The sequence below is a fragment of the Dermacentor variabilis genome, chromosome 9, assembly GCF_050947875.1.
Source record: "Dermacentor variabilis isolate Ectoservices chromosome 9, ASM5094787v1, whole genome shotgun sequence".
In the NCBI taxonomy this organism is placed as follows: domain Eukaryota; kingdom Metazoa; phylum Arthropoda; class Arachnida; order Ixodida; family Ixodidae; genus Dermacentor; species Dermacentor variabilis.
Window position 1 is genome coordinate 120,174,452 of NC_134576.1, and position 26,474 is coordinate 120,200,925.

The 26,474-nt window shown below is 46.0% G+C and overlaps 1 protein-coding gene across 2 annotated transcripts; it reads right to left on the minus strand.

The window, feature by feature from the left end:
* Positions 1 to 1,220: 1,220 nt before the first annotated feature.
* LOC142557386 (uncharacterized) lies at positions 1,221 to 9,672 on the minus strand. Of its 2 annotated transcripts, XM_075669186.1 has the most exons (5): positions 9,179 to 9,672; positions 6,759 to 6,901; positions 5,724 to 5,792; positions 4,590 to 4,670; positions 1,221 to 2,206 (listed from the first exon to the last, which is right to left on the minus strand). In XM_075669186.1, exons 2-5 carry the CDS (start codon positions 6,805 to 6,807, stop codon positions 2,094 to 2,096), a joined length of 312 nt encoding a protein of 103 aa, XP_075525301.1. In that variant the 5' UTR covers positions 6,808 to 6,901; positions 9,179 to 9,672; the 3' UTR covers positions 1,221 to 2,093. The 2 variants fall into 2 exon arrangements, with proteins under 2 accessions (XP_075525301.1, XP_075525299.1); XM_075669184.1 differs by lacking the exon at positions 6,759 to 6,901.
* Between the last annotated feature and the right edge of the window lie 16,802 nt (positions 9,673 to 26,474).

The following is a 26,474-nucleotide window of genomic DNA, read 5'->3' on the forward strand; positions in this document are numbered from 1 at the left end:
CACAAGTTCAGGTCCTCAGTTTGGTTGCATGACAAATTGCCATACCTGAATAGATACAAGAAACAATTTTATTACAGTTTAATAAAATCCAAACAGTAATAATCACAACAATATAATGACATACATTTCTTTTGGTACGTATACAGCCCATGTCTTGGCAGTGTATAAATTCAACTATACACCGCAAGTACTGTGTCCTGACCACTATTATTCACATGTGTAAAACCATCACAGCAATTCAACAAATATCACAGTAATTAGTGACATACACTTTGTAACTGCTTTACATGAGCATAATGTATACAAATGGTCCCTGTGTACCTACACATGACTAGTGCCACCCGAGTACTATTACTCACAGGTGTAAAACCAACAAAGCAGTTCTTTAAAAAATATCACAGCGCTTAGTGACGTACATGCTGTAACTCCCTTGTAGAAACTTAATACAAACACGTGAGGACACAGAAAGCTAGCAGTGGGCATACATGGGAATACCACCGCCTCAATACTAATTCACAAGTGTAAAAGCAACCAAGCAGTTCTTTAAAGAATATCACAATGCTTAGTGACATACATTTTCTAATTAGCTTATATAAGCTTTATACAAACATGAGAACATACACAAAGCTAGCGGTGCACCCGCATAGAAGTGCGGCCATCTGAACACGATTATTTGCAAGTGTAAGCTCAACAGAACAGTTCGTTATAGTGACGCACATTTTGTAACTGCCTTATACAAGCTTAGTGCAAGCACAAGAATGCAGAAAAATATAAATTAAAAACTTGCTCTATGCATACACAAACAGATCAACACAAATGGTAAACACCGCTTTGAAGACAAATGTGACTGTGGCAAAGCGCAGTGCTGTGCCGGTTGAAATTGCCACCCACAAAAGTATTGAGCAATGCTTAAACCACAGGCAATAAAGTGCTGAAAGACTGCGTCTCTAACGTAACTATTTTATTTCAAATTTCTTGAATGTAGGGCTCGCTTGCAGATAAGGCATCTGATCCAACTGACCTGATTTTACACCTGCTACATGCATACAATGCACTCAGATATAACTGGTAATAATAATTATAAAAGGCATTTAAAAATTTGATATTATGATGAAGATGCATGACTAGAAAAGTGCTGTCCCCCTCGTACTTGTTAAAAAGGTGTAAGTACGATACATGTTCTTTTTTTCCTCAATTTTTGCATTAATGGACCGCCGGGAACCTCGAACCGACACAAAAGAAGATACTGCTATGTTAATGGTGTTATGAATAATTTTTTGTGAAAGCTTTTTTACAGACAAGTTGCAGTCTCGTTTCTGGAGGTTGAGCTGTATCTTGCAAAATAACTTGAAAAGTGGTCACATGGGAGCATGACACTATATCATAATGTTAGTTTCAGTTGACTCTCTTGCCCTACAAGTCGCTGCTCACTGTGGCCAGTGATGCAACAGCAGTGTCTGTGTGATTTTCATCACACTTCTGTCCTATGCCATTCTTACCAGAGTTGGCGGCACATAGATACCCAAATTTCGATAGTGTTGCTTTCTCAGGTGGTTGCTTTTGATTTGCTCGATATCAGTTGGCACTTCAGCTGCATCAAACTTCTTTTTTACCTCTTCAACAACATCAACAACAATCTTATGACACCTGTGTTGTCCTTCTAGTTGCCTACAAAGACCAGTCAATCTAGCAACAACACTGACAGTCTTTACTATCTTGTAATGGGGGAGAGGTGTGTCCCACCATGTGTTCCACATTGTTGTCACTATGTGGGCTGGCTGGGGAGGCAACAACTGTAATATGTTTGCATTTGCATATAGTAAAGTGATGCTTGTACTGTGTTATAACACCTAACTTAGTCTTGCACTTGCTGCACAATAACACTGGCTCACAGTCGTGGTGAAAAGCTTTTGTATGTTGAGCAAATGAGTTGTATCCACTACAAAAAAAGTCAGTGATAGCACACATGTTGCTCTACCAGGCCTGGTGTGGTTCCTTCTGAGACTGCTGCTGATGCTGACGTGCTGCTGCTTGCCTCGTACACTGTTGCAGCTGCAGTAGACGTGGCAGTTTCTGTATCTATTGCTGCCGTGTCATCTGTCATGGTAACTTCCAAGTGGTACCGGGCTCACTTCTGCAACAGAGATGTTGTTTGCCCCTTGAGGGCTCTCATGATCAGGGCCAATAATTTCGTAGGCATTGTCTCCTGCATCGAAGAACCAATAAGAACAGCATGAATTAATAAACATAGCTCTAAAAAGTACGGACATCAAGACTTAACCACAAGCTTTGCACATAAGTGACCGGGCTTAATGAATAATACTTGCAGGAGGAGTTACAATTGTTTGTGTATATTACAGTAAAGCCTCATCAGAAGACATTCAAGAGGCACGGGAAACATGTCTCTCGAAACCAAAAATTTTGAGACACTGAGGAGCCAGACTAGATCACTTTATTATGCATCATCACTAAAGTATGTTTTGATATATCTGAAGGAATAAATGCTCAGGGTGGCTAAAAGGGCCCCTAAACCACTTCTCGACATTTTTTGAACATTTCAAGTAAACACGGGTATCGAAATCAGAATGCCGTCACGATCGACGAAGCCAAATGCAAGAGTGCGTAGCACTGCCGGAGCACCACAATATGAAGAGAATGACCCCGTGCGCCTCTCTGGACCTATCCTACACCCTCCAGTTTGTCCTGACGTCACCAGGCTGTCTCTGATGATGTCACCAGTTTCCGGTGCTGTCGATTGGTCGAACGAAAGTGTACGACTGCCGGCAAGGCCTGCAAGCAAATACACACACTCCTTCTTCCTCGTCGCGTTGCGCGCGATGCCATTGTGGGCAGCCAATGGGGGCAAAGAACAGAAACGCCAACAGAAGGGTCTCCCTACGAGGCTCTTCAACACGAGTCACCATATAGTTCCGTTGTATTAGCGCCACCCCTCGCAGGACGACGGGCCAGTGCGGCAGCAACAGAGCTCGTTGGTGTTGGCCTGTCCCGTAACATTTGGAGGTGTACTAGGCAAGGAAAAGACGATACTGTCCATATGGCGTGTACCAGATGAAAGAGTAAAATGAGTGGGGACTACTTTTAGATAATCAAACACACGTAGCTCCACTATTACTGCACCGTTTCGAAAAATTCTCGTGGCTACCTGTTCATTGCCTTATTGTGTAGAACTGCAACACCGCAACTAAATTTCAACCTCGGTAGTTTAGGGGCCCTTTAAAGAAGACATTCACAGCTTTTTAGTGACTGTAGATTGTGTTAGCTTCCTTCCCAACTTCTGGAATTTAAACACTTCACTTTGCAAGCCTTGTTGCTCGCAGTACCTATGAGGTGCTTTTAGACGCTCGTCAGCTTCAACTGCCGACACTTTCTGCCCTGCACTGTCCTCGTTGCCCTCCTTTTCTGGTTCATGCTAAAAGAGACATGCGCGATTGACTTGTGTAAGGATTGCATGATCTTTACGCCCTTCGGAGCACACAAGGTGCACAAAGTGAATGTGTCTGGGTTGTGTCCCTTCGAAGTAGTGAATACTTAAAAATTCATCCTTAGTAACAAAGGTGTCTCTTGTATACAGTATTGTTAACGTGACAAACATCGGAAAACCAACCAAACCATTTTCAGATGTCTCTTACAACCAAGTGCATCTTGTAATGAGATTCTACTGTACTGAATATTTTTCAACTATGGATCATCTGCATGTACATATAGTCACAAAGACATGTTGTGTGGAATGGCGAATCGGGAAACAGTTCGTACTCTTACTTTTTGTCCCTAACATAAGCAGCTGATAACAATATGATAAAAAAGCAGGCAATGAGGCTAGAATGGAACATAATCCTTCAGCTCTAAACAGTTTTTTGGGCCCACATCATTCCCTCATATGACATAAGGAAACAACTTGATTGCAGTAATGGCTGCATGTGATCTGAGTTGATTGAAACAAACTATACGTAAGGTTGTCCTGTATGTAATTTTATCAAAGTGCTTTTTAGATGTCCTGCTGGTGATCCTGGCTGCGCGATGCTTCTCATGCTTTTTGGCACGATTCCTTTTTTTCCACTCCACTTTTCTTTCAGATTTTCTCCCCTTTCCCTTCCCCCTTGTGTAAAATAGCACACTTGAAGTATCAAATCTGTTGAACTAACGTGTGTATCAAACCTGTTAACATGTGTGCGTCTCTGTGGTCTGTGTTGTATTTTTGCGCTGCACAATTCAAGATGAAAGATGGAACGTCCCTGCCTTTAGTTTAATTGTGTGTGTGTGTGTGTGTGTGTGTGTGTGTGCGTGTGTGTGTGTGTGTGTGTGTGTGTGTGTGTGTGTGTGTGTGTGTGTGTGTGTGTGTGTGTGTGTCTCTCTCATGTTTTGAAATATATGTACATTCAGGAGTGCCTGCATGCCCTTCTCTCCTGCTCCAGTGACGAAAAGGAGAGCCTGTTTATGTACCATAGTAAAAAATTCAAAGGTTTTCGCTGTGCCCATTACATCCCTTATCATATGGATCTGTCACAATACAGAGTAGCAGTGGTCCATAATACTAGCCCATCCCAACATAATTATAAATTAACACATACCGACATGCTGCGAAACAGCTGTTGCAAAGCCGCTGGTGAAGGCAATTTCCGCAGCACTGCAGTGGTACAGCCGAGTTCCACCTGTATAGTGACAAATCCATATGCGTGTTAGCAACTCAGTAGTTGCTGATGGTTTCATAAGCTTTACACTACACAATAAAGTAATCTAGACAACTTTGTTGGAACAAATGCACATAATTAGGACACCACTTAAACACTAACACGATTAATTGCCCCCAATCTCTCACTCACTAAGGGATAATACTACTGAAACATCGGTGGAGAGCTCAGATTAACACAGCCCATAAAGGACAAGCGTTCTTTGAGGAAAACAGCTATAACAGCGGTTAGTTTTCTTGATCATTTTATGTGGTAGCTTTGATTTAAATGTCATGCAGTACTATAAAATACGAAGTGCCGCATTTCTAGCAGCAGAAGGCGTCGTCAGGCTCATGGTACAACAGATTTTTGCACTGTTTGTCAGTGAGCCGACACATACGAAGAAAACCGAATTCACACATACATATACAGTGTCAAGTGCACTTCTCCTTCTGAAAACGCAGCCACCAGTTCCAATGTTGCTGAAAGGAAAGGTTATATAAAGTGCGAGAGTGCATGGAACTGCCACTTATGACTGTAAATGTATGGTCTGCTGATTGCTGAGGTAGTCACATGCTATTTCTAGTCTCTTTTAGAAGCATTACTAAAGAATAAATTAAAATCTATTCATAAGTCACGAATTTCATGCATCCACAGTTTGGCTAAATAACCTGTGAGAAAAAGACATGTTTACCTGGAATAGCAACCTTTTTTCCTACTGCAAAACTTTCCTTCGAATTAATGAAATAACTTTACAGCGTCATAATGCGTTTCTCGCAACTACTTGCCGGCAGTGGCGAGTTAGTGTTTATATCCGACTCATTGGGCGACAATACTGCCAAACACAAATGCTTCACGAACACGAGAACACGTCCCTCGCAGAGAATAGCGACCATATATGCCTCTGTGAGACATGATCGCACCTTTGTGGTCAAAATGTACATTAGAACGACATCACCATCTCATTAAAAAAAAGCCTCCGTACAAGGTAGCCGCCAACTGCATAATGTGAAATTGCAACTGATGTCCACTTACTGGTGGCCTGTGTTTGAGTCACTTTTGGCAGTTGACTGGGTGCTGAGAAATGCACGTCCTGGGTTGTCCCTGCAAAACATACAGGGTTATGTCAAATGTTGAAAATATATATATGCCGGCATTTCATCAGTCGCAAAACAAACGAGTAAACTAATAAACAATTGTAATGTAAACAGAGTACACATCATAAGATAGGCTGTCAACTGTTAATGCATTACGCAAAAAACCTGATGCATAGGAAAGACTATATGTATACACACAACACTGACACACAATTTAATTCGCTCTAGGTTTTTCCGTGCAGTATATTCAAATTATTATGTCTCGTGGTTAGAGCAAAATTAGTGTAAATTACGAACTAAATTATCTACCCTGGAAACTTTTCTTCAATATGCACCTGTGTGCGCTTCGAACGAGTAGTGTTGTAATATTTACGTACATGGCATTTAACATAGTTGCTGAACACGGATTTCCTTTGCCCTGTGTCGTGTACAGTGAGCTACATATATCTGCCCCCCCCCCTTTTTTTTGTACTAGCCATACTGCGTGCCACTGCACCTATACGCATGTCAATAAACCTCACGACACAGAAATAAAAAAAGCGCCAATAACCCATGCCTGCATGTTGTAGTGGGCCTAACCTAACCAAGCATGGGCTGTTGCTTTTTATAGTAAACACAGGCACCGTGCTCATTGCAAGTATGTATCATGTCGCTAAGCAAATATGCAATTTCATTGTACCACTATTTTTTTATCACATGGATATATCTGTTGAGAGGCAAGACAAAAAGCAGTCACTTCTCAGAACTAATCAGCTTTCTCAAAACACATTTTTAACTTTTCAATGACACTTGCTGCTATGTGTTTGTCTCCAGAGAGCATACTTGATTTGACTTTCCAATCAGAGACATTACATAAATATACCATGTTAAGATGACTGCCTGGAGCACGTGAGAATTTTCATCTTCGTGTAACATACTGAATCTTGATTTTGTTGACATTTGGTCAAATGGTACACCCAATATACCCACATACTAGTTTTCTTGTCCAAATAACATGCCAATGTATTTTGATTTTTTGGCATTGGCTCCTCTGCACTACGTGAAGTCGCGCTGCACTGGCTCTTTCACATCCTCGTGTCCTTGCAGCTGCCTTCTTGCGTTATATAAAGCGGGTGCCTGAAAAATATCGTATGCAAAAGTCAACACAAGGGCATGGTGCAAAACAACATCAAGACAGTCAAGGCCATGGCAATAAAAAAGTCTTAGCTCTTAGTCTTCCTAGTGAAATGCATGCAAAACATCCAAATGACTGCAACAGTCAACTGCTAAACTTCAATTTTTAGATTTAAGCAAAAAAAAAAACAAATAAACCACAGTTCATCCTTGTTTTTCATGAATGTTAGAATACTCCTGCTAATGAATAGAATATTGGTCATTTTCAGACGTCATAGGTCTGTCATGAGTCTGGTGTATCGCAAACACCGCTTGTGACACATCCTAAGCACGTGCGCAGTGTGCCCCCCCCCCCCCCCCCCCCGCACTATCCCTGGTTGTGCCACTGCTGAAGCCATAATTTGAGGATTAGAGCTGCAAACATGATGCTCAGTAGGGATGAAAATATTGTCCTTCAGCTCAATGGATATATGGATGTGCCTATAAAAAAAGGGCAACAAGGCTTGTTATGGCAAGCTTACCCACATTTCAATACTAACAAGTTCACTGCGGCCTGCATCTAAGCTTACTAAAAGGCATGAACTTATTTTCATACATGAGGTGCGCAGTGGAGTTCATTTTTGACAGACCCGACTATTGCTGCAGTTTGAAATCTAGCATTTTAGATTCTTGTAGGCATGTAAAAGTTGCAGTTAAACCGCAGTTATTAGTTTATTACACCAACCTATTGTTCTGTGTACGACAGACTGGTAACACGGAATTAAGGCAACATTTTATTTTGATATTTTATTTCTCTACTAAAAATATTCAAGCGATAAACACATCTTGATCTGCCATGCTACCGCAAAATGCACACATTACGCTTGTAACCCCCAGAGGAAGGCTGATTTAGCTGTTCATATGACATAACTCTGACACTCCAACTCATATTAGCAAATGCACAGGCATGTCCAAAACAATAAGCGTATGCAAAGCGCCCCTGCAATTGTTTTTCCACACAGCAGCCGTTATATTCGATGCCGATGCGTAACTAGCTGCTCGACAATTCACCGAGTTCGTAGACATAAGCATCCTTTCAGTTTCGCACCGTGCACGAAAACCGCAACAGGAGACAAAACCAGACCTATAATCACACCATTTCAACATGAGCAAAAACAGTTCAGTCATGGGATAAACACTGTGAGAGCGATTTAGTGCGCGACGGCGCCGAGCGACGGCTTCGAGCGACAAAACGGGCCGTCGCTTGAAGAGATGGCTCGGTTCTGGAAATCTAGAAATCGTCGCTCGTCGCCCAGAAGTGCTATGAGCGACTAGCCAATAGCGCGAAGCCGGAACTGGATGTACATACATCGCTCAAATACTACCGATTGTCGCGCGGAGCGAGCAAATGATTCAATTTTTATACGTGCAAGGATAAGAACGTACTGCAAGACCTCCGGAAATATTTTAAGCTACTTTTTATAGTAAAATACATCAACGTAAATTACTAAAGCACGCGTCACGCGTGACTGCAGCCCTCATGTCGGCAACACCGGGGAGGTGTCGCTCAAAATCGTCGCTCGCACGGAGTACGACTTGTAGGCGACGAGCGAACGCGACAGCCATCTCCGTCGCGTCGCTTGTAGCTGCCGCGCGCAAGATCGCTTATATGGGGTTTATACTTTTTTCAGCGTAAAACATGGATTCCTCGTGCGTTTTCAGTAAGTTCAAGATAACGCGCCCAACTGACCTCTTGCAGCATGCAGCTGAATGCCTGCGGCAAAGTTTCTAACTAGCACTGGTGCTGCACGTAACTTCAGTGGTCGCAGATTCCCCCTGCGCGAGACACCGTCAAGCGCGCGGTTTATTTATAAAGAAAAAGCATGCTGCCAGCAAAATTACGTTTTCTGTTATGTGATTCCTTAGTTCAACAGCGTTCCGTACACAGTAGACTGCCAAACTGAATAAATTCAAACACACAAAACGCACGCTAATCACGCTCCGCATAGGCTCGGAATCACGGGCTGGTGAACTAACCATTTTAAGCGTCCTCTCGCCTGGCGTCTTATTGAACATACCATAGTTCTGGCAGCGTTTGCGATTTTTAAAGCTCTTACGGACAACGGCAAAGTGATAAAATCACATGCAGTTATCGCGACGACTGGCTTTTTCGATTGACATCGAGAGACACAGCGCGTATGCCTAGTCCTTTGTCAATCGCGTCGGCTAAGCGCAGCGACGACTTCCTGGCGATAGCATGACATATACGGACAATGTGCACCTAAGTTAGAATTCACTTACCGTGGAGGATTTGCTGTTATATCCAAGGCATGACGAACGACAGTCGTGTTTTCGTGGCGACGCGAGATGGCTGACATACGATCTCCCTTGGCTGGCCTTTGCTGCTGAAATGCATTGGCTGCTGCTGTGCTGCTCGGCGGACGGTCACCTTTCTCCGCTGCTGTGTTGTTCCGCGATCTTGAGCGCGCGCGCGCGCGGTGGAGCAACTCCGAGTGAAAAAGTAGAGCGCTCGCTACGCGTTCCGTTGAACTGCGGCGGCCTGTTCTCTTAGAAGCAAAACGATGTGTTCTTTGCTCAGCGTGCATGAATGATACATTGCCATGTTCGGGGCCAGCCACCTACAGTTGAAGCAGAAGATTACGCTACGTTTTGTTTTCTATTGCCGCAAGAGTCTCTCTTTTCTAATGTCGCAAGAGTCTTTTCACTCTCTCTCTCTGAAGGGGAGAGTGAAAAGCACATTTCACTCTCTCCTTGGTGACAGAGTGAACAATGCATTTCACTCTCCTCGACATTTTGCGAGAATAAAACGACGCTTTGAAGAGTGAACCGGCAGCTTCACTCCTGCGATACCCTTCCTAGTTTTTAGAGTGTAGAATCAATGAACCAACCTGCGGGGGGTGTTGCCACTTGCTCTTACCGAGCACCGTAAGTGGAGCCTTTCGCAACACATCTCGCAATACAAGGCGGCTGATGAGTAAGACGAAGGTATCCGGTAACACAAAGGAAGAAGACCATTGGCAACGACGGAAGTTAAACCGGCGTCTCAACAGACTTCGCACCATGCACTCTAAACAGCCCCGCAATCCAAACAACACAGTTCACCATTTACACTTCAGTTAGGCATCACGAACAGATTTGTGGAGGAACTGGAACCCCTCTCTATAGAACACACACACACAAAACCAAACGTGACATTAAAGAAAAAAAAGAAAGAATGGCAGGCGTATGAACAGGAGAGAGGATGAACATAAAAGCTCATCGGGGTATACAACTTTGTTAGAAGGGAATTTGTTAGTAAAAAATGCATGGATTGCATGGCACAACTCCGCCTGTGCACAACGATTACCCGAAGGGGCGTGTGAAATGTGAGAAATCGCTATCTCTGCACAGGTAATTAGAAGAGTCACCAATTAATTCTTTAATTACACAAGTTGTTGTGCTTGTTTCTATTTCGAATTAGAGCCGAGTGAAGTCAGCTTAGCCGAAATCGTCTCTGACGCCTCATTTGATATATGAATCTTGCAAAGTCTCCTTAATAATTAGCTAAAGCAAAACGCATTGTGAATAGCAATAGCCCTAAAATGATAGAGGCAAAGTTTTGTGAAACTATTCACAGGAACGGGAATGCATTTTTGTAGTATGCAATAAGGGCATTGTTTCACTGCAATCGAATCGACGCCGACATTCATCGTGACCTGGGTTCAGCTTTCGTTTCCTTACTTTTTTTTTCTCCCCAGAACGTCGATCGCGGTCGCGATTTCGAAGCGTAATTTCGCGGCATAATTCCTGCTTTTGCCGTCCTCTTTGTGCGAAACTAGTAGAAGGTGCCCTGAACCCTTCACTTTCACCCTTAAAGAAAGAAAAGTAAAAGGGTGTAAACAGATAACTCACAACATTAAAGTGTGAGTAGCAGACACATTTGCACCCCTTTTTACTTTTAAGGGTGTAAATATTTTACAGTGCTGCAGTGGCGTCTAGGGTGTCGCGCGACATTAGGACGGGCTCGAAAACCAGGGGCGGGTTGGAACCCCGGCCCCTAAGGCTGCGTTCAACGGGAGAGCGTTACGCGAAAAACGAACTTCTACGCGAATCCCCGCAGCCCTCCCCTGTAGAACTGTGTACCGTGTGCCCAAGCTGTCTTTAGCCAAGTTGTTTAAAGTCTATAAAAAGAAAATATTTAGAGAATCACTCTGCAGGGCGCGGTTATGAAAGCTGAGGTGTTCGGTCGTAAGTTCTCACGTGACCTTACTCATTACCAGTTCCGCCTGTGCGGGTGGATTACCCGGAGGGGACGTGTGTAACGTGCACGAGAAATCGCAATGTCTCGGTTGCTAACTAAAACATTCGCCAATCTTTATAAATATACATATTAGGGCACGCGTTTCAATCGCGAATTGCGTCCGAGCAGTTTTTTTTTAACTTATAACAGGAATGCGAGCACGTTCTTGTAGTACGTTTTAAGAACAGAATATTGCAAAATATTTCGTCTTAGGATGCACGCTAAGCAGTTGAGGTGCCACATCTGCTCGGTTTTAATGTGGCCATTGCAACGTCTGCCCTAAACAAACAATTACAAAGTTAACGCGCAGACGTATGCACTTAACAACCCCGACATTGTCATTTTTAACGAAAGTAATGCCTGCCTCTTCAGGGAGGGTAACTGTAAAAGCCGCTGGAGCCGTATTTACCGTGCGTTAAAAAAACAAAAACTAAGAAGGAACAAAAATGTAATTAAAGAAGACAAACACCTTATATAGCGATGCTCGTAGGCATAAAGCAGCACAAGGAACACGTTTTCGATTAACTTCCGGCTTCGCCACCGACTGATGTCACGCAGCGTCAGCCGGCTTCCATGTTTTGCAAGCCACTTCGCGCCTCGGCGCTGTTATCTGGCATGGACACACTTGCACATTGAGCGAGGGTCGAGACTATAAATGTACTTCCCATTTCCGAAAACAACTAGCAACAATATGTTCCAGTTTACCTCGATGTAGTACTGTGCTTCGGCATTGCAGGATTGAAACGTTGCCCGAGTCCTGTGTTAGAAATTTTAAGATGGCCCGCGGCAAGGAGGTCTGCATCGCTCTTATCATTCATCGGTAAAAGAAAAAGGCAGTTATGGCAAGTCAAAACGTAAATGCAGAAAGGCGCTGTACGAATGCACGCACGAGCACATTCAGAGATAGAGCCTTTCCTTTGTCTGATAAAAAGCCCTCTTTCGCAAATGCCTACCTTGCTTGACAACGTATCGGTCCCGCTATAGATTCCCACGCGTTATGTAAGCAAGTATGGATTTATCCACTCCATTTTCTTTTTTTCGTTCCAATGCTTGCCAAGTTACACCAACCGGAGCCGATGCTGTACAAAGAACACATTATAAGCGCTCTAACCTTTGGAACAATATGGTCCTAACGGTCATATATAATCAAAGTTTAGTTTCTAATATACAGGGCACATAGGAGCTATCGGCAAATTTAGGAAATTCGTGTTATGCGGGGCAGGACAGAACACAAGATTACTTGTTGCTGAGCTAGACTGGTTCTAATTCCATTAATATTTACAGCGCGACATGTACAGGACTGAGGTATAAACGAGTAACCAGAATTTAATTGAATCGGGTTCTGGGATTTTATGTGCCAGAACCATGATTTTATAATGAGGCACATTGTAGTGGAGAATTCCGGATTCGTTTTTAACCACCAGGGTATCTTTAACGTGCCCCAAATGCAAGGGAAAAGGGCGTTCTTGCATTTCGCTCCTAGCGAAACGCGGACGCCGCGTTGATCGCATGACGAGTAAACAGGAGAAACGCTTACTTGCAACCACAGTATATTAAAGTGTCGCGTCTAATTTCGTGCATCTGTTGATCGAAGAAAACTTTACTTGATTTAGATAAATGGACGAAAAAAATATTCTGTCTCATTGCCACTGAAGAGATGCAGTTGTCTCCGCGTGGAATACTGTCCTTCCTGAGAAATATGGAACTATTTCACATTATAACAGCAGTTTTTGTCACTTTTGGGCGTCTGACCTCAGTGGGTCAGTACAAACAGCGTTTTGCCTAGGTTTCTGTATCCGTACTCCTGATTCCACGTTCTTCAATGTTGATCAGTCCAAAGGAAGACGCTTGCAAAAATAACGGCAGGCCGCTGATGTGAGATGTGCTATAGTGCTCATCGAGGAAAACAAAATACAGAACAAGTAAAACGCAAGTTAGCCGAGTCAGATGCAATGTTTTGTTGCGTCGCATAGCAGACGACTATAGACCCGAGTCTGCCCAGCGGAGAATGGTGTAGGTTATTTTTTGTAGGTAAGGTATCCTTATCTAATGAAGGAGTGAGAAACTTAGCAGCGCCCACGGAAAGTGTGTGTGGACATTGCTGAACTGCGAGGTGCCGGTGACGCACAGTCCGGCATATTCAAAGCAACGCGGATGCAGCTCGACACGTGACCAGCAGGCTCGTTTGCCTAGCGCGCGAGCGCGACGAAATGTGTCGCAGTTCGATAAGAGGGCCTTCGTCAGCGAAGGAAGTGAACTGTTCCGTGTTGACAAGGAGCCCGTGTATGTTGACAGGAAGCGTGGCGTATAATTAAGAGCCTCAGCGTCCTCAAACCAGTTCATGCTAGCGGCGTACACGGTGAGTTGCGCGCCTTTCTTATAGTTTCTGCAAATCTGAATTTTAGTTGATGGACATTGCACGGTCACGTCGTCGCTAAGGTTTCACCACGACAGCTGCTAAAATAGAACGACAGGGAAATTGTAGTGCCCGTCAGTTTCCGTTACGCCGTCATCGTCGGGCCACTTTGTCATCCTCAGGTTCACATTGGTCGCGTAGCCCACGTCGGGAAGCCCAGGAATTGGGTGCTCAAGGGTAAGAAATTGGGATGAAGTCACAGAAACAGTAGAATATCGTGTCCTGTTCCATTAAGAGGTCGGCGCGCTCTAGAGATACCTACGAGGCGTCGTTATATGTACAGGTTTTATGCGATTATTTATTTCTTGATAAAATAGGCCGCAGTTCCCGCTCCAAATTAGGCAACCTTATACGGCCCGAGCTATACGAACAAGCACTTGGATCAATCCCAGTAATGCTTCGCATCGAAAGCGCCAAGTAGACATGGAGTATCAAAGCGGAATACTTCTGTAGAGCTAACATTAAACGTTTCAATTGCGGTAAACAAACCACGCACTTTTAGGTACCGTGCGCACGCGACTCACGGCATGCACAGCGTTTTGTGAAAACCTAAACTCATTGGGGCCACATTTCGTTCCCTCTGGACACCACGGAGCTGAAAAAATTGAGCAGCAAGCCAGTGTCCCAAAACGGTCGCTTTGCTACCAAAGCGACCGTTTGCGAACAACTTGGTCGCACTGCCTTTGCAACTCCCCAAATGTGAACACGTTCAACGCGTCAAGTGAGGGGCGCGTGGTTAAAAGATACCTCACGCGCGACAAATATGTTCGGCTGAATCTAGATATCTCTGCAATGTTAAAAAAAAGTGCCTGTGTTCGGGTCGTCTTCCCATCTAAGCGCCTTTATCTATCTCTAGTCCTCCTCAACAAGGGTCGTCCAAGTATGTTGAACTGCGTTAGGACCCGAATCCGTACAGTGAGTTGGCTCGCCGATCACTCATATATTTTACTTACGCCAGCATTAAGAAGTCTGTGTCATGTGCAAAGACGTGCGTTCTTTCTTTGTTTTGCTCTTTTTTTTGTTAGAGCAGCAGAGTAACCAACATGAAAAAATGCAGCTGTCCTCGTTGAAGGATTCGAACACAGTGGTCTTTTCGTAAGAAAACCACTGTTTGGTGAACCGTGGATTACCGATTGCACAATATCGTGAAGAGGCGGCACGTTGCGTAAAAAATGTGCTATACCCGTTCATGTAGATGACATGGTATAGTTTCCCGCAGGAAGGATCCTTTCAAAGAATCTAAACAAAAATACGCACGCGCTACCGCAATTGCTATAAACAAAATCCACACGACACATGCGCGGATTATTACGTATCGGCCAGCAAACCGACATCGATTAGAATTCCGAAAGCATCGAGGGAATCAGGCATGCCGTCTACTCGGAGGACCTGACGCTATGGACCAGGGACGAGTCCCAGGAACACCAGCGGGACGTCCTGCAAGAGGCGATCAGCCTGACTGAAGCACGCCTGAGAGCCTGCGGTACCCTTGCGCACTCGAGAAGGCGGAGCTGCTGCTACTCGAGACGAGTAGCAAGGAAAAAGCTGCGAAGGAATCGCGGGATCCCGAGGTCAGTCTGAAGGGAAGGAAGGTGCCCAAACTCGACATCTTGAGGATCATGCTCCTTGTCATCCACCGGGACGGAGCGCGGCCTCCCGAATATTCAGGACACCGTCACTCAGGTCGCGCAATTGGTGTGAATAGTGAATAGAATAGTTATCACGCCTTCCTCAAGTGAAGAGACATGGACTTGAAGAAGACGTGATCAGATTAGTTGAAGCATTCGTGATAATGCGGGTAACATACTCCACCCCTTACCTGGGGCTAAACAAAACCGATGGGACGATAGACAGTTATACGCAAAGTGTAAAAGCCCTCCCTGGGACTACCCTACCGAGTGGCCACTGAAAGGTTGCTGCGACTGAATACCCACAAGACCAGGCAGGAGTTGATCGACACACGCACAGGCAACAGGATCGACGGGCTCAAGCTGATCGAGATGGACAGGGTGGTCCTCCCAACGCTGGGCTACAAAGAAGGCCTCAAGAAACGCTAAAAGAAGCAAAAGGTCCACCTGCACCTGAGGGAAGCCATCATGGTAGCACCGATCCCAAAGACAATGTGCCCCGAACACAACCGAGGAATACAGACAAGATCGAGGGCCCTGTATGGAGAAGGCGTACCGCAAGGACCCGAAGGCGAGGTTCGCGGACGCAGCGAAGTAGCCGAGACTGAAGGCGCATACGATCGGTGTTGCGAAATACAAAGGACTCGAGCTAGCGAGGACGTCGGTCGCTACAATTACAGGCACACAGCTTGCCTATAGGGTTCTTACCACGAGCAACAAGTACTCGGCAACATGCACTCACCTGCAAGGGTCGAGCTGTTATACTTATGGATTCCCTGGTGGCCAGCAGATATCTTGAGAGAGGTCAGGTCTCGGCCTACGCTTTGAGGTTCAAGTCAAAATCGCTCGCAAGAGATGCCGTCGCGTCAAGGAGCCGACGACGTACGAACGTTCCGGCCACATGAGGTAGAGAAATTGTGCATTAGAATTACTCGCGCTGCTCCTTGATTTACATGCCTAACGATAAGAATGTGCGATTTACTACTCCCGAACGTTAATTTTCTATGTCTATCAAAAGGAACGCATTAGAACAATAGCTCAATGTAGCCTCATGTGAAATATTGTGTTGGACCTCAATATTTCTTTTAGTGTGTTAGTTCAAGAAAGGCAAATGGAAAAGAAAAAAGCAGTAACTTGATATATCCGACCTCACACCGACGTTTCGGTATTGTCGTTTCGACTCGACATTTGAAGCGAGATTGCGAAATTGGTCTGTTTCATGTAGTGATCAATGACTCCATTCTCTTCAAACATTATTCTTCCTTCTCTTGAAGTTCGCCCTAAAACATCAGAAATGAATGTTGGGTACATGGCAAAGAGAAATTTACTACGGATTCTTCTAAACTATAGCGTCCTTCCCGACATTAGGTTTGCTTCAAAATCCTACTTTAAGAAATTTTTCCTGGTCAGCTACCGCCAAGCGTGTTTTCCCCTACAAACCGCCCTATAAAAGCTATCTGGCCCGCACTAGGTCAGTGCATTTATTTCAGGAGCAAGATGGCAAGCGAGAAGCAGACTGCGGTCTTAACACTCAACAATGCTGCCCTAGCCGTAGATGAGTTAGAAGCTGGAAGAATTAATAAAATGTGGTATGTTTTTTCCTCGATTCTGGGTTACCGAACTTGCTTTAAGTGTTGGAGCACCGGTATTGCTATGTAGAAGCACAAATAAGTGATTCGCTGTAACTTACTGTTCAGGTTTGCTGCCTCTTAATGTTTGCAGAGAGACAGATACTGGTTGGGGGGGATCTAGAGCATTGCTTCCCTATGGAATGTAGCGTATAGGCTGGTTAACACCGCAATTATGTAAAGCTACGTTTTAAATGGTAGGAAGTGCGAAGCAACGCGCTTCTCGTAAAAATATTTTGTCGTCCAAGAATTGTCTTATGGTATTTATAAAATTTAATTTCTATTAAGGTGTACTGCTGGAACGAAGCGCAGGGCTGCGAGTACACCGGCATCATGGACCGCATGCTGGAACACTATGAGAACGAGTGCACATTTCACGCCCTGGAATGTTTGCGATGCGGCGAGGGAGTCCAGCACAGAGACCTGCCAACGCACCACGCGGCCGGATGCAGTGCCCGTGTTTCTGCAGCGATCACAGAGTCCTCGGAGCACACAGCAGTGACACTTGCAGACGTGAACGATGCACTTGAAGACGTGAAGGCGATGTTGGGTTGTCTAAACCACGACCAGGTGCTGCCAGTGATTCAGAGTCAGCTAAATGAGCTTACAGAAGAAGACAGAAGCCAGGAAACCAAAATCGCTGGGATCACTCGGGAGATCGGAGCATCCGAGCTTAACTTAAAGGATGACATGGCTCAAATGGCAGCCATGATCTCATTGGCCATGTCGCATCAGCTGACCTCTCTGCGAAATTCGGAGGGGGAAGCCAGCACGTCCTCGTCACGCTTGTTGCGCTCGGAAAAGGCGCTGATACTTCGAAAGTTGGAACGCTTAGGCGACCTGGAACAGTGGCGGCAAATTTTCCTGAAGCCTGATTCAAGCCATGTAATTGCTCACTGTAGCATATTCTGCAGTCCTGGTATACATTTACATAGTGCGCTGTCAAGAATACCCGCGTCGATTGAAAAAAATTGGGCACGTGCTGTGGGATCTCACCCTCGAAAACTGTGAGGAAATCATTCAATATCAGGGATGGAGGAAAAAGTTCGCTGAGATTCGGGTGTGGCACATGAGAGACACGTACTTTACGGTTGCCGTCTTCAAGTGCGTGGATATTCCTTCGCCTAGTCTCGCTGTGGAGATCGAGTTCAACGGGATGCTGGTGGACTCTAGGTGTTGGCCGCCGTTTCGGCGCGTGAGCGTGTGGCATAGTGCAATACAGGAGCATCGTTCGTTGACTTCCCGTGCCGTACCATGTTTGTGCAAGCCCCATGACGACTCCCGCAATCTCATTTTTTATTGTCAGAGGGTGCCAGCCAGAGCACCCGACTACGCTACATATAGCATAACCAGGAAGCCAGCCATGGAGCCAGCCATACAAGGAGCCACGCAGGCAGCCAACTGGTTGTTTAATCGGGCAGACGCTGAGCCATACAGCGAACGAGACATTCGGTTGAGTTAAGCGTTGGTAGTTAATGTCGGCCGCATTTAAGATATATGAAAGAGCTAGTATAAAAAAAAAAACAGTTCCAGCAGATTCTAGTTACACAATACGATATATCAAAGAAAATTGCACGCTGCAACACACTTGAAAGCGGCGAACAGCCACACATTAAACCCGGCAACCGTTCCTTTACTTCGGCAAGCAGTTTCAAAAGTGCCATATTTAACAATCACTTCTTTTGTCTGTACCTTCGACTTTCACCTGCGGAATAAAGCGAGTGGAGCATTTACTAAAGCAACGAAGTGGGCTAGTTGGTGAACGTTCATCGTTATATTGCACTGTTTTACAAACACGATATTAAGGAAGGACAGGACGTGGACGGACGTAGCGCAAACTACCAACTGTTTAATACTGTTAAAGAACGCGCTTATATACAAGGAGATATGGTGCGGGGGGGGGTACATATAAAAAGATATGACAAGGTGACAACATGTGATCATAGTTTGGGTCAGGCATACATCGTTCACATGCACCCGTTCACCCTGGCAAACTCGCCCTCAGCTTTGATAAGCGCGATGGACGGAGTGCTTACGCACATCTCCTTTTCTTTAGCTATCGCAAGCGCCTCCCATATTTCTTGCTCCGTTTTTGTTTTTGATGTTCCAATGACTGTGGTGCTTTCTAGTAGCAGGGAGCATTTGCATTGTTTGCAATGTGCGGCCAAGTTGCTAGGTGCTGTCAAAAGCTGGCGCGTGTATTTGCGCTCCCGTAACCTATCATTTAGACAACGTCCAGTTTGCCCAATGCATACCTTCCCGCAATCTAGTGGGATTTGGTAAACAACTGAAGTAGCGCATTCCACGTACTTTTTCACATGCTTAGTCTGACAGACTGTAGCACTAGGGTTGGCCTCTTTGGACCCTGCGTTCACCTTCTTGCACATGCCTTTTAGTTTTTGTGGGGCGGAGAACAGAACTTGAACATCATGGCGTTGGGCTGTCTTTTTTATCCTATGTGACAAGCCATGGATGTAAGGCAACACCACGTGTTTTTTTTTCAATTTTTCCTGTGTTTTCTGCATTTTCCTGTTGGCTCTGATTTCGGGCAACAAGTTTTCACAGATTTGCACCACCATGCTGTTCGGGTACCCACTGTTTCTGAAGCGGATTACTTGCAAATCGATGCTCTCCCTCATGGCATGGCGGCATGATTTTTCAATTGCTTGACTGATGCAAGCCCTGGCGATGCCCCTTTTTATGATTTTAGAATGGCAAGAGTCACACCTCAGGGTTTCTTTTTCTCCTCTTGTTTTGTAGCACCAGCAGATGTGGGAGCCTCTGAGCCTAATGTTTATATCAAGGTACTGCAATCGACCTTCGGTAGGAGTCTCGTACGTGAACTCTAAACCTTACCGAAGGTCGATTGCACATCCGAAGACGACGAAGTGCCTTTCAGGCAGAACGCCGAGTCTTCCAGCTCTACTTATTTTGTGGATTTCTAAGACTTTGCTAGTGAAGTGCCGTTTCCTCCTTAACTGCGATGGAGATGGAGTCTCACGCGCGTCCGCCGGAGTCGGCAGTGCCCGCGGCGGCTGCCTCCAGGAAGCGCAACGGCACCGAGAGCGACACTGACAGCGACGACACCATGCAGTACTATGTCAGCAGTGAGGTTTCCTGTGACGACGCCTTCGAGCTGGTGCGGAGTCGTAAAGCAAAGCGAATATTTCTCAGCGCATCATCGAATTCGAGTGAGTCCACCGTGAGATCTTCGCGGAATACCGAGGAGCTCACCATCCTGTTCGCGCCAGTTCTCGCTACTGAAAACCTGAGACGCCTCAACAGGCAAGCCGTGTCTTCACATTTAGAGGCACTGGTTTCGAATGAAATCAAAGACATCAGGGTGAACACCCGTAAGAACGTCCTAGAGATTGACGTAGAACATGCGCCTGCGTTGGATTCTTTGCGCAATGCCACGGAACTTGACGGGATGAAAGTCCGCCCTCATATTCCGCTGGGTAAACAAGTCAGAAGTGGCGTAATTTCTGCCGTTGACGAGACCATTGTCCACTCCGATCTGTCGATCTTAATCAAGCCAGCTACAGAAAACACCATCATCACAAACGCGTTCGGTCTCGGCACGTCACGGTGTGTCAGAATCATATTTAAAGGCGAATCCCTGCCATCGCATGTAAAAGTGGGCCACTTCCGACACGCAGTTCGCCCCTTCATACCAAAACCGCTGCAGTGCTCGAAGTGCATGAAGTTTGGGCATGTGAGTAGTGTGTGCAAGAACACTACCGTCTGTTCTCGCTGCACTGGGCCCCACACCACTAACACGTGCAAGGCCAGTGTGCTGAAGTGCACAAACTGCAGCGGCCCTCACGATGCATCCTCGAAGGAATGCCCTTTCATTCGGAAGGAAATGGCAATATTGAGGAAAATGGTTAGAGACCACTCGTCTCACCGAGAAGCAGCAACATCTATTAGGCGGCGACGATCGCGTCGCCGACGTCGATCACGAACCTCCAAAGCCTCTGCAGAGCGCCAGCCACGTACATCGCCACCCACTCTTCCGCCCAGGCCAAATGCAGTCAGCTCGAAGGACAAAGGTGCAACGGTCAGCCCTGCTGCTGACGCTTGGCCTGCACTCCCGAGGCTACATGCTCCTACTGAACGAAATCAGATTTCTACGGCAAGGGACACTTCGACTGTTCCTGATAAACTGACGGACCAAGATCAACAAATTGTTGTCATGATCAGCTCTCTGGTGAGTGCTATTCGTGTTCTTCTGGACAAGGTACAGACACCAACAGCTCGAAGTGCGTTGCAAGTGCTGGATGCCATCACTCCGGTTCTAGCGAGCCTTCAGAAGTCCAGTGCTTGAGAACTTCTACAGCAGAATCATGGCTCATCGACAGCAACAGCGATCGTTCCGGGATGATGTCAGAAGTGCCTCCATATTCCAATGGAATGCGAGTGGCCTAAGGTCACGTATTTCGGATTTTCGACAGTTCGTGTTTGACTACCACTTTCCTATACTGGAGATCTGTGAACCGAACTTAGCCTCCATAAGATTATCAGGATATGAACCTTTTGTGTCAACAACGTGTGTCCGTAGTAGTAAGGTTGTGGTTTACATTCGCAAGGACCTAACGTATTTTTCGCAACCTGTAGTGCCACACGACGGTAATCAATACGTCTGTGTTAGTGTCAAAAAGAAGAGGCTGTCTTTTACTATTATTGGCGTCTACCTATCCCCAACAAGTCAGTTTGATAGCAAGAGACTAGAAGATATTATGGCTGCTGCTCCCGGTCCTTGGATAATAACAGGGGACTTCAACGCTCACCACCATATATGGGGAAGCTCCCGGATAAATTCGAGGGGCAAGTCACTAATATCCTTTGCATCAGGCCACAACCTGTGTCTTCTAAATGACGGAAGTCCGACATTTCTGCGAGGAACCACGTACAGCAGCTGCCTTGACTTGACTTTGGTGTCACGCTGCCTGACTTCGAGCGTGCAGTGGTTCACTGATATTGAAACACATGGAAGTGATCATATACCGACCTATGTGAGAATCGATGGACTAGACGCCGCATTACCGGATGTATCTCGCCAAATTGATTGGTCAGTCTTTCGAGATCGAGTAGAAGACACCTGCAAGAAACATGTCGCGCGCAGATTAGAAGACATAATTGCAGACGCAATGCAAGATTGCACGCGTTGCTTCACACATTCGAAAAAGCGTACAGAGAATGACATTGAATTGGAAAGACTTCGTACAATACGTCGCCGTGCAGAAAGGAGGTACAGGCGCACAAAGTCAATTCTTGACCTCAGAGAAGCTCGGTGCATGCAAAAGAAGATAAGACGCCGAATGGATAAGCTAGCGAATCAAAGATGGAAATGCTTTTGCGAGTCACTAGATCCCCGCAAGCCATTGTCCCGTGTGTGGCGTACCCTACGGGGCCTTTGCTCAAGTCCCCAGCAACGACACCCTTTCAACGCCCTTGCTCTCTATCAAAACCGCCGTGAGATAGACGTTGCAGAGGAATTTTGCGCGAAAATCGCCGGCGGCACAGTGTTAGTTCCTCACATGGCTTTAAGCGACATCCCCGGTCCACGAGATACCAGTATGGAGGCTCCATTCTCTATGGAAGAGTTAGACGCTGCTATGGCTCTCTGTAGGTGTTCGTCTTCGCCAGGGCCCGATGACATAACATACACTGCTTTGCGCCACCTAGGCCGAGAAGCACGAAGAGAGCTCCTCAGGCTTTTTAATAGTTCATGGCAAGATGGTGTCGTCCCACAGGAGTGGAAACGCAGCCGCCTGGTACCGCTACTAAAAGCAGGAAAGTCGCCGCTCGAACTGGCATCGTATCGGCCTATAGCACTTGCCAGCTGCGTCGGGGAACTCATGGAACGCATGATCCTCATGCGTCTCGAATGGTACCTAGAACACCGCAAGATTTACCCTGATTCTATGGCGGGATTTCGACGAGGCCGTTCATCGATTGACAGTGTCATCGATCTGGTGTCATCTGTAGAACAGCAAAAATCTTGGAAACGATTATCAGTAGCGCTCTTTCTGGACGTGAAAGGCGCTTACGACAACGTTTCCCATCAACCCATTCTAGACGCACTTTTGACAGTTGCACTAGGAGGGCGAGTATACCGATGGATCAGAAACTACTTGACACGAAGGTCCTTGTTCGTACGTACGGAAGATGGTCCGACTACCGACCACTACATATGCCGAGGGGTTCCCCAAGGTGGTGTTCTAAGCCCTGTTCTTTTCAACCTCGCGCTTCTTGGGCTGGCCGAATCCCTACCGCAAACACTGTCTCAATCTACGTCGACGACATCTGCATCTGGTCATCAGCGGTCACTCGTCTGCAGGTTCGCGCAAGGCTACAGAAAGCAGCGAGACAGGCATCTCACTATCTTCACACACAAGGCCTTACCATCTCAACAGAAAAATGCGCATTAGTCGCTTTTACACGAAAACCAATGTCTCGTTATCCAGTATGCATTAATGGCCAGCCTATCTCTTACAAGAGAAATCATCGGTTTTTGGGTGTCATTGTGGACCGGGACCTCTCTTGGAGCCCTCATGTTGCCCACTTGAAGAAGAAGCTCACTTCTATTGTTCATGTCTTCAAGTTCATCGCCGGGAAAACATGGGGACCGTCAGTGGGCTCCATGCTACAGTTATATCGAGAACTTCTTATAGGATTGCTACGTTATAGTTCTCCCGTGCTTGCTAAAACATGCAAGTCAAATCTTCGGGAACTTCAGAGCGTGCAAGCACAGGCACTACGTGTTTGCCTAGGACTTCCGCGGAGCGCCTCAACAGCAGGAACCATTATATTGGCTTGAGACCATCCGATCACAACTTACATTAGCACCGACACGCTTAGGGCCCATGTTCGTCATGTTTCACGCATGCAATCAAGCTCTCTTGCCTGCCTGCCAGAACGACGACCACAGGCGTCCTTCTCCAACGAGGTCAGCATCCATCGTGCCTGTCTACCATCGGGCTTCACACCCTCAACACGTCCAAGCTCAGCTTTGTGGTGTTTAAAACAACCTCAAGTGCGTCTTACGGTTCCAGGGATAAGAAAGAAGACGGACCTGCCTACCTTGGCCCTGAAGCAAGCAGCTCTGGATTGTTTGAACCCTTTCTACTTTAACCGAGTCCACATATATACGGATGGCTCTTCCACTCAGACCAGCTCCACCGGCGCAGTGGTTATACCATCCCGATCAATTAGCATCCGATACAAGATTTCTCACTTAACAACATCCACCGGATCGGAACTTGTTGCTCTCCGAGGTGCCGTTGAATACATTAACAACCAACCCGCTAATCGGTGGGCAATATTCTGCGATTCGAAGGCGGCCTTACAGTCCCTTCTGTCATCTCTTCGTCGCGCGTCGTGTGAACAACTACTGTCGGAGATACAAGAAATGCACCATCTTATGATTGCGAAAGGACACGACGTCGTATTTCAACGGCTGCCTGGCCATTGCGGTGTTTCCGGCAACGACCTCGCTGACCAAGCTGCTAAGAAAGCACACGAAGGAGCAACCCTTGTTTCTGTACCTTTATCGCGGACCGACGCAGCCCAACACCTAAGCAAGGTAGCACACCGTATGACATTAGAGAAGTGTCACACACCTCAATTCACCCAAGAACGACTGCATTACCTCGACCCCTCTATGCAACTTCGGATGTTACCAGGGCTTCTGCGAAATGAGGAAACAATGCTGTGCCGCTTACGCTTGGGCGTCGCATTCACCAATGCATATACGTTTTTGATTGGAATGACTGATAGCGCCGACTGTAGTGTCTGCGGTGTCGAGGAAACTATAGAACATCTACTGTGCTACTGCACATCTTTTCAAAATGAAAGACAGGACCTCTGCACAGCTCTCCATCAGCTAGATAAAACACCGTTCACCATGAAGAAGATCTTGGGACCATGGCCTCGTATATTGCAGCTACAAAAGGCCACAAAAGCTCTGCTGCGATATTTGAAAGCCACGGGTTTGAGTCAGCGTCTGTGATCCGGACTGAGTGACCGCACGATATACCCAGTAGACTTTCTCTTCTTCCTTTAATCTTTCCATCTCCTTTTCCCTTTCCCCTGTGTAGGGTAGCCAATCGGGCTCAGTCCTGGCTAACCTCCCTACCTTTCCTTCATCATTTGCTCTCTCTCTCTCTTGATATAAACATTAGGCTCAGAGGCTCCCACATCTGCTGGTGCTGCAAAACTAGAGGAGAAAAAGAAACCCTGAGGTATGACTCTTGCCATTCTAAAATCATAAAAAGGGGCATCGCCAGGGCTTGCATCAGTCAAGCAATTGAAAAATCATGCCGCCATGCCATGAGGGAGAGCATCGATTTGCAAGTAATCCGCTTAACAGTGGGTACCCCAACAGCATGGTGGTGCAAATCTGTGAAAACTTGTTGCCCGAAATCAGAGCCAACAGGAAAATGCAGAAAACACAGGAAAAATTGAAAAAAAAAACACGTGGTGTTGCCTTACATCCATGGCTTGTCAGATAGGATAAAAAAGACAGCCCAACGCCATGATGTTCAAGTTCTGTTCTCCGCCCCGCAAAAACTAAAAGGCATGTGCAAGAAGGTGAACGCAGGGTCCAAAGAGGCCAACTCTAGTGCTACAGTCTGTCAGACTAAGCATGTGAAAAAGTACGTGGAATGCGCTACTTCAGTTGTTTACCAAATCCCACTAGATTGCGGGAAGGTATGCATTGGGCAAACTGGACGTTGTCTAAATGATAGGTTACGGGAGCACAAATACACGCGCCAGCTTTTGACAGCACCTAGCAACTTGGCCGCACATTGCCAGCAATGCAAATGCTCCCTGCTACTAGAAAGCACCACAGTCATTGGAACATCATGAACAAAAACGGAGCGAGAAATATGGGAGGCGCTTGCGATAGCTCAAGAAAAGGAGATGTGCGTAAGCACTCCGTCCATCGCGCTTATCAAAGCTGAGGGCGAGTTTGCCAGGGCGAACGGGTGCATGTGAACGATGTATGACTGACCCAAACTATGATCACATGTAGTCACCTTGTCATATCTTTTTATATGTACCCTTCCCCCCCCCCCCCCCCCCCCGCACCATATCTCCTTGTATATAAGCGCGTTCTTTAACTGTATTAAACAGTTGGTAGTTTGCGCTACGTCCGTCCACGTCCTGTCCTTCCTTAATATCGTGTTTGTAAAACTGAGCGCAATATAACGATGAACGTTCACCAATTAGCCCCCTTCATTGCTTCACTAAATGCTCCACTCGCTTTATTCTGCAGGTGAAAGTCGAAGGTACAGATAAAAGAAGTGATTGTTAAATATGGCACTTTTGAAACTGCTTGCCGAAGTAAAGGAACGGTTGCCGGGTTTAATGTGTGGCTGTTCGCCACTTTCAAGTGTGTTGCAGCGTGCAATTTTCTTCTTTGATTTATCGTATTGTGTAACTAGAATCTGCTGGAACTGTTCTTATTTATACTAGCTCTTTCATACATCTTAAATGCGGCCGACATTAACTACCAACGCTTAATTCAACCGAATGTCTCGTTCGCTGTATGGCTCAGCGTCTGCCCGATTAAACAACCAGTTGGCTGCCTGCGTGGCTCCTTGTATGGCTGGCTCCA

What these genes read in the sequence shown, in the direction of transcription:
- LOC142557386 (XM_075669184.1), bottom strand. Translation starts at nt 9,483, where the DNA reads ATGCACGCTGAGCAAAGAACACATCGTTTTGCTTCTAAGAGAACAGGC. An exon ending in ATAACAGCAAATCCTCCACG is followed by an intron (nt 5,793 to 9,178) that starts GTAAGTGAATTC and finishes TATGTTTTGCAG; the next exon opens with GGACAACCCAGGACGTGCAT. An exon ending in GACTCAAACACAGGCCACCA is followed by an intron (nt 4,671 to 5,723) that starts GTAAGTGGACAT and finishes GTCACTATACAG; the next exon opens with GTGGAACTCGGCTGTACCAC.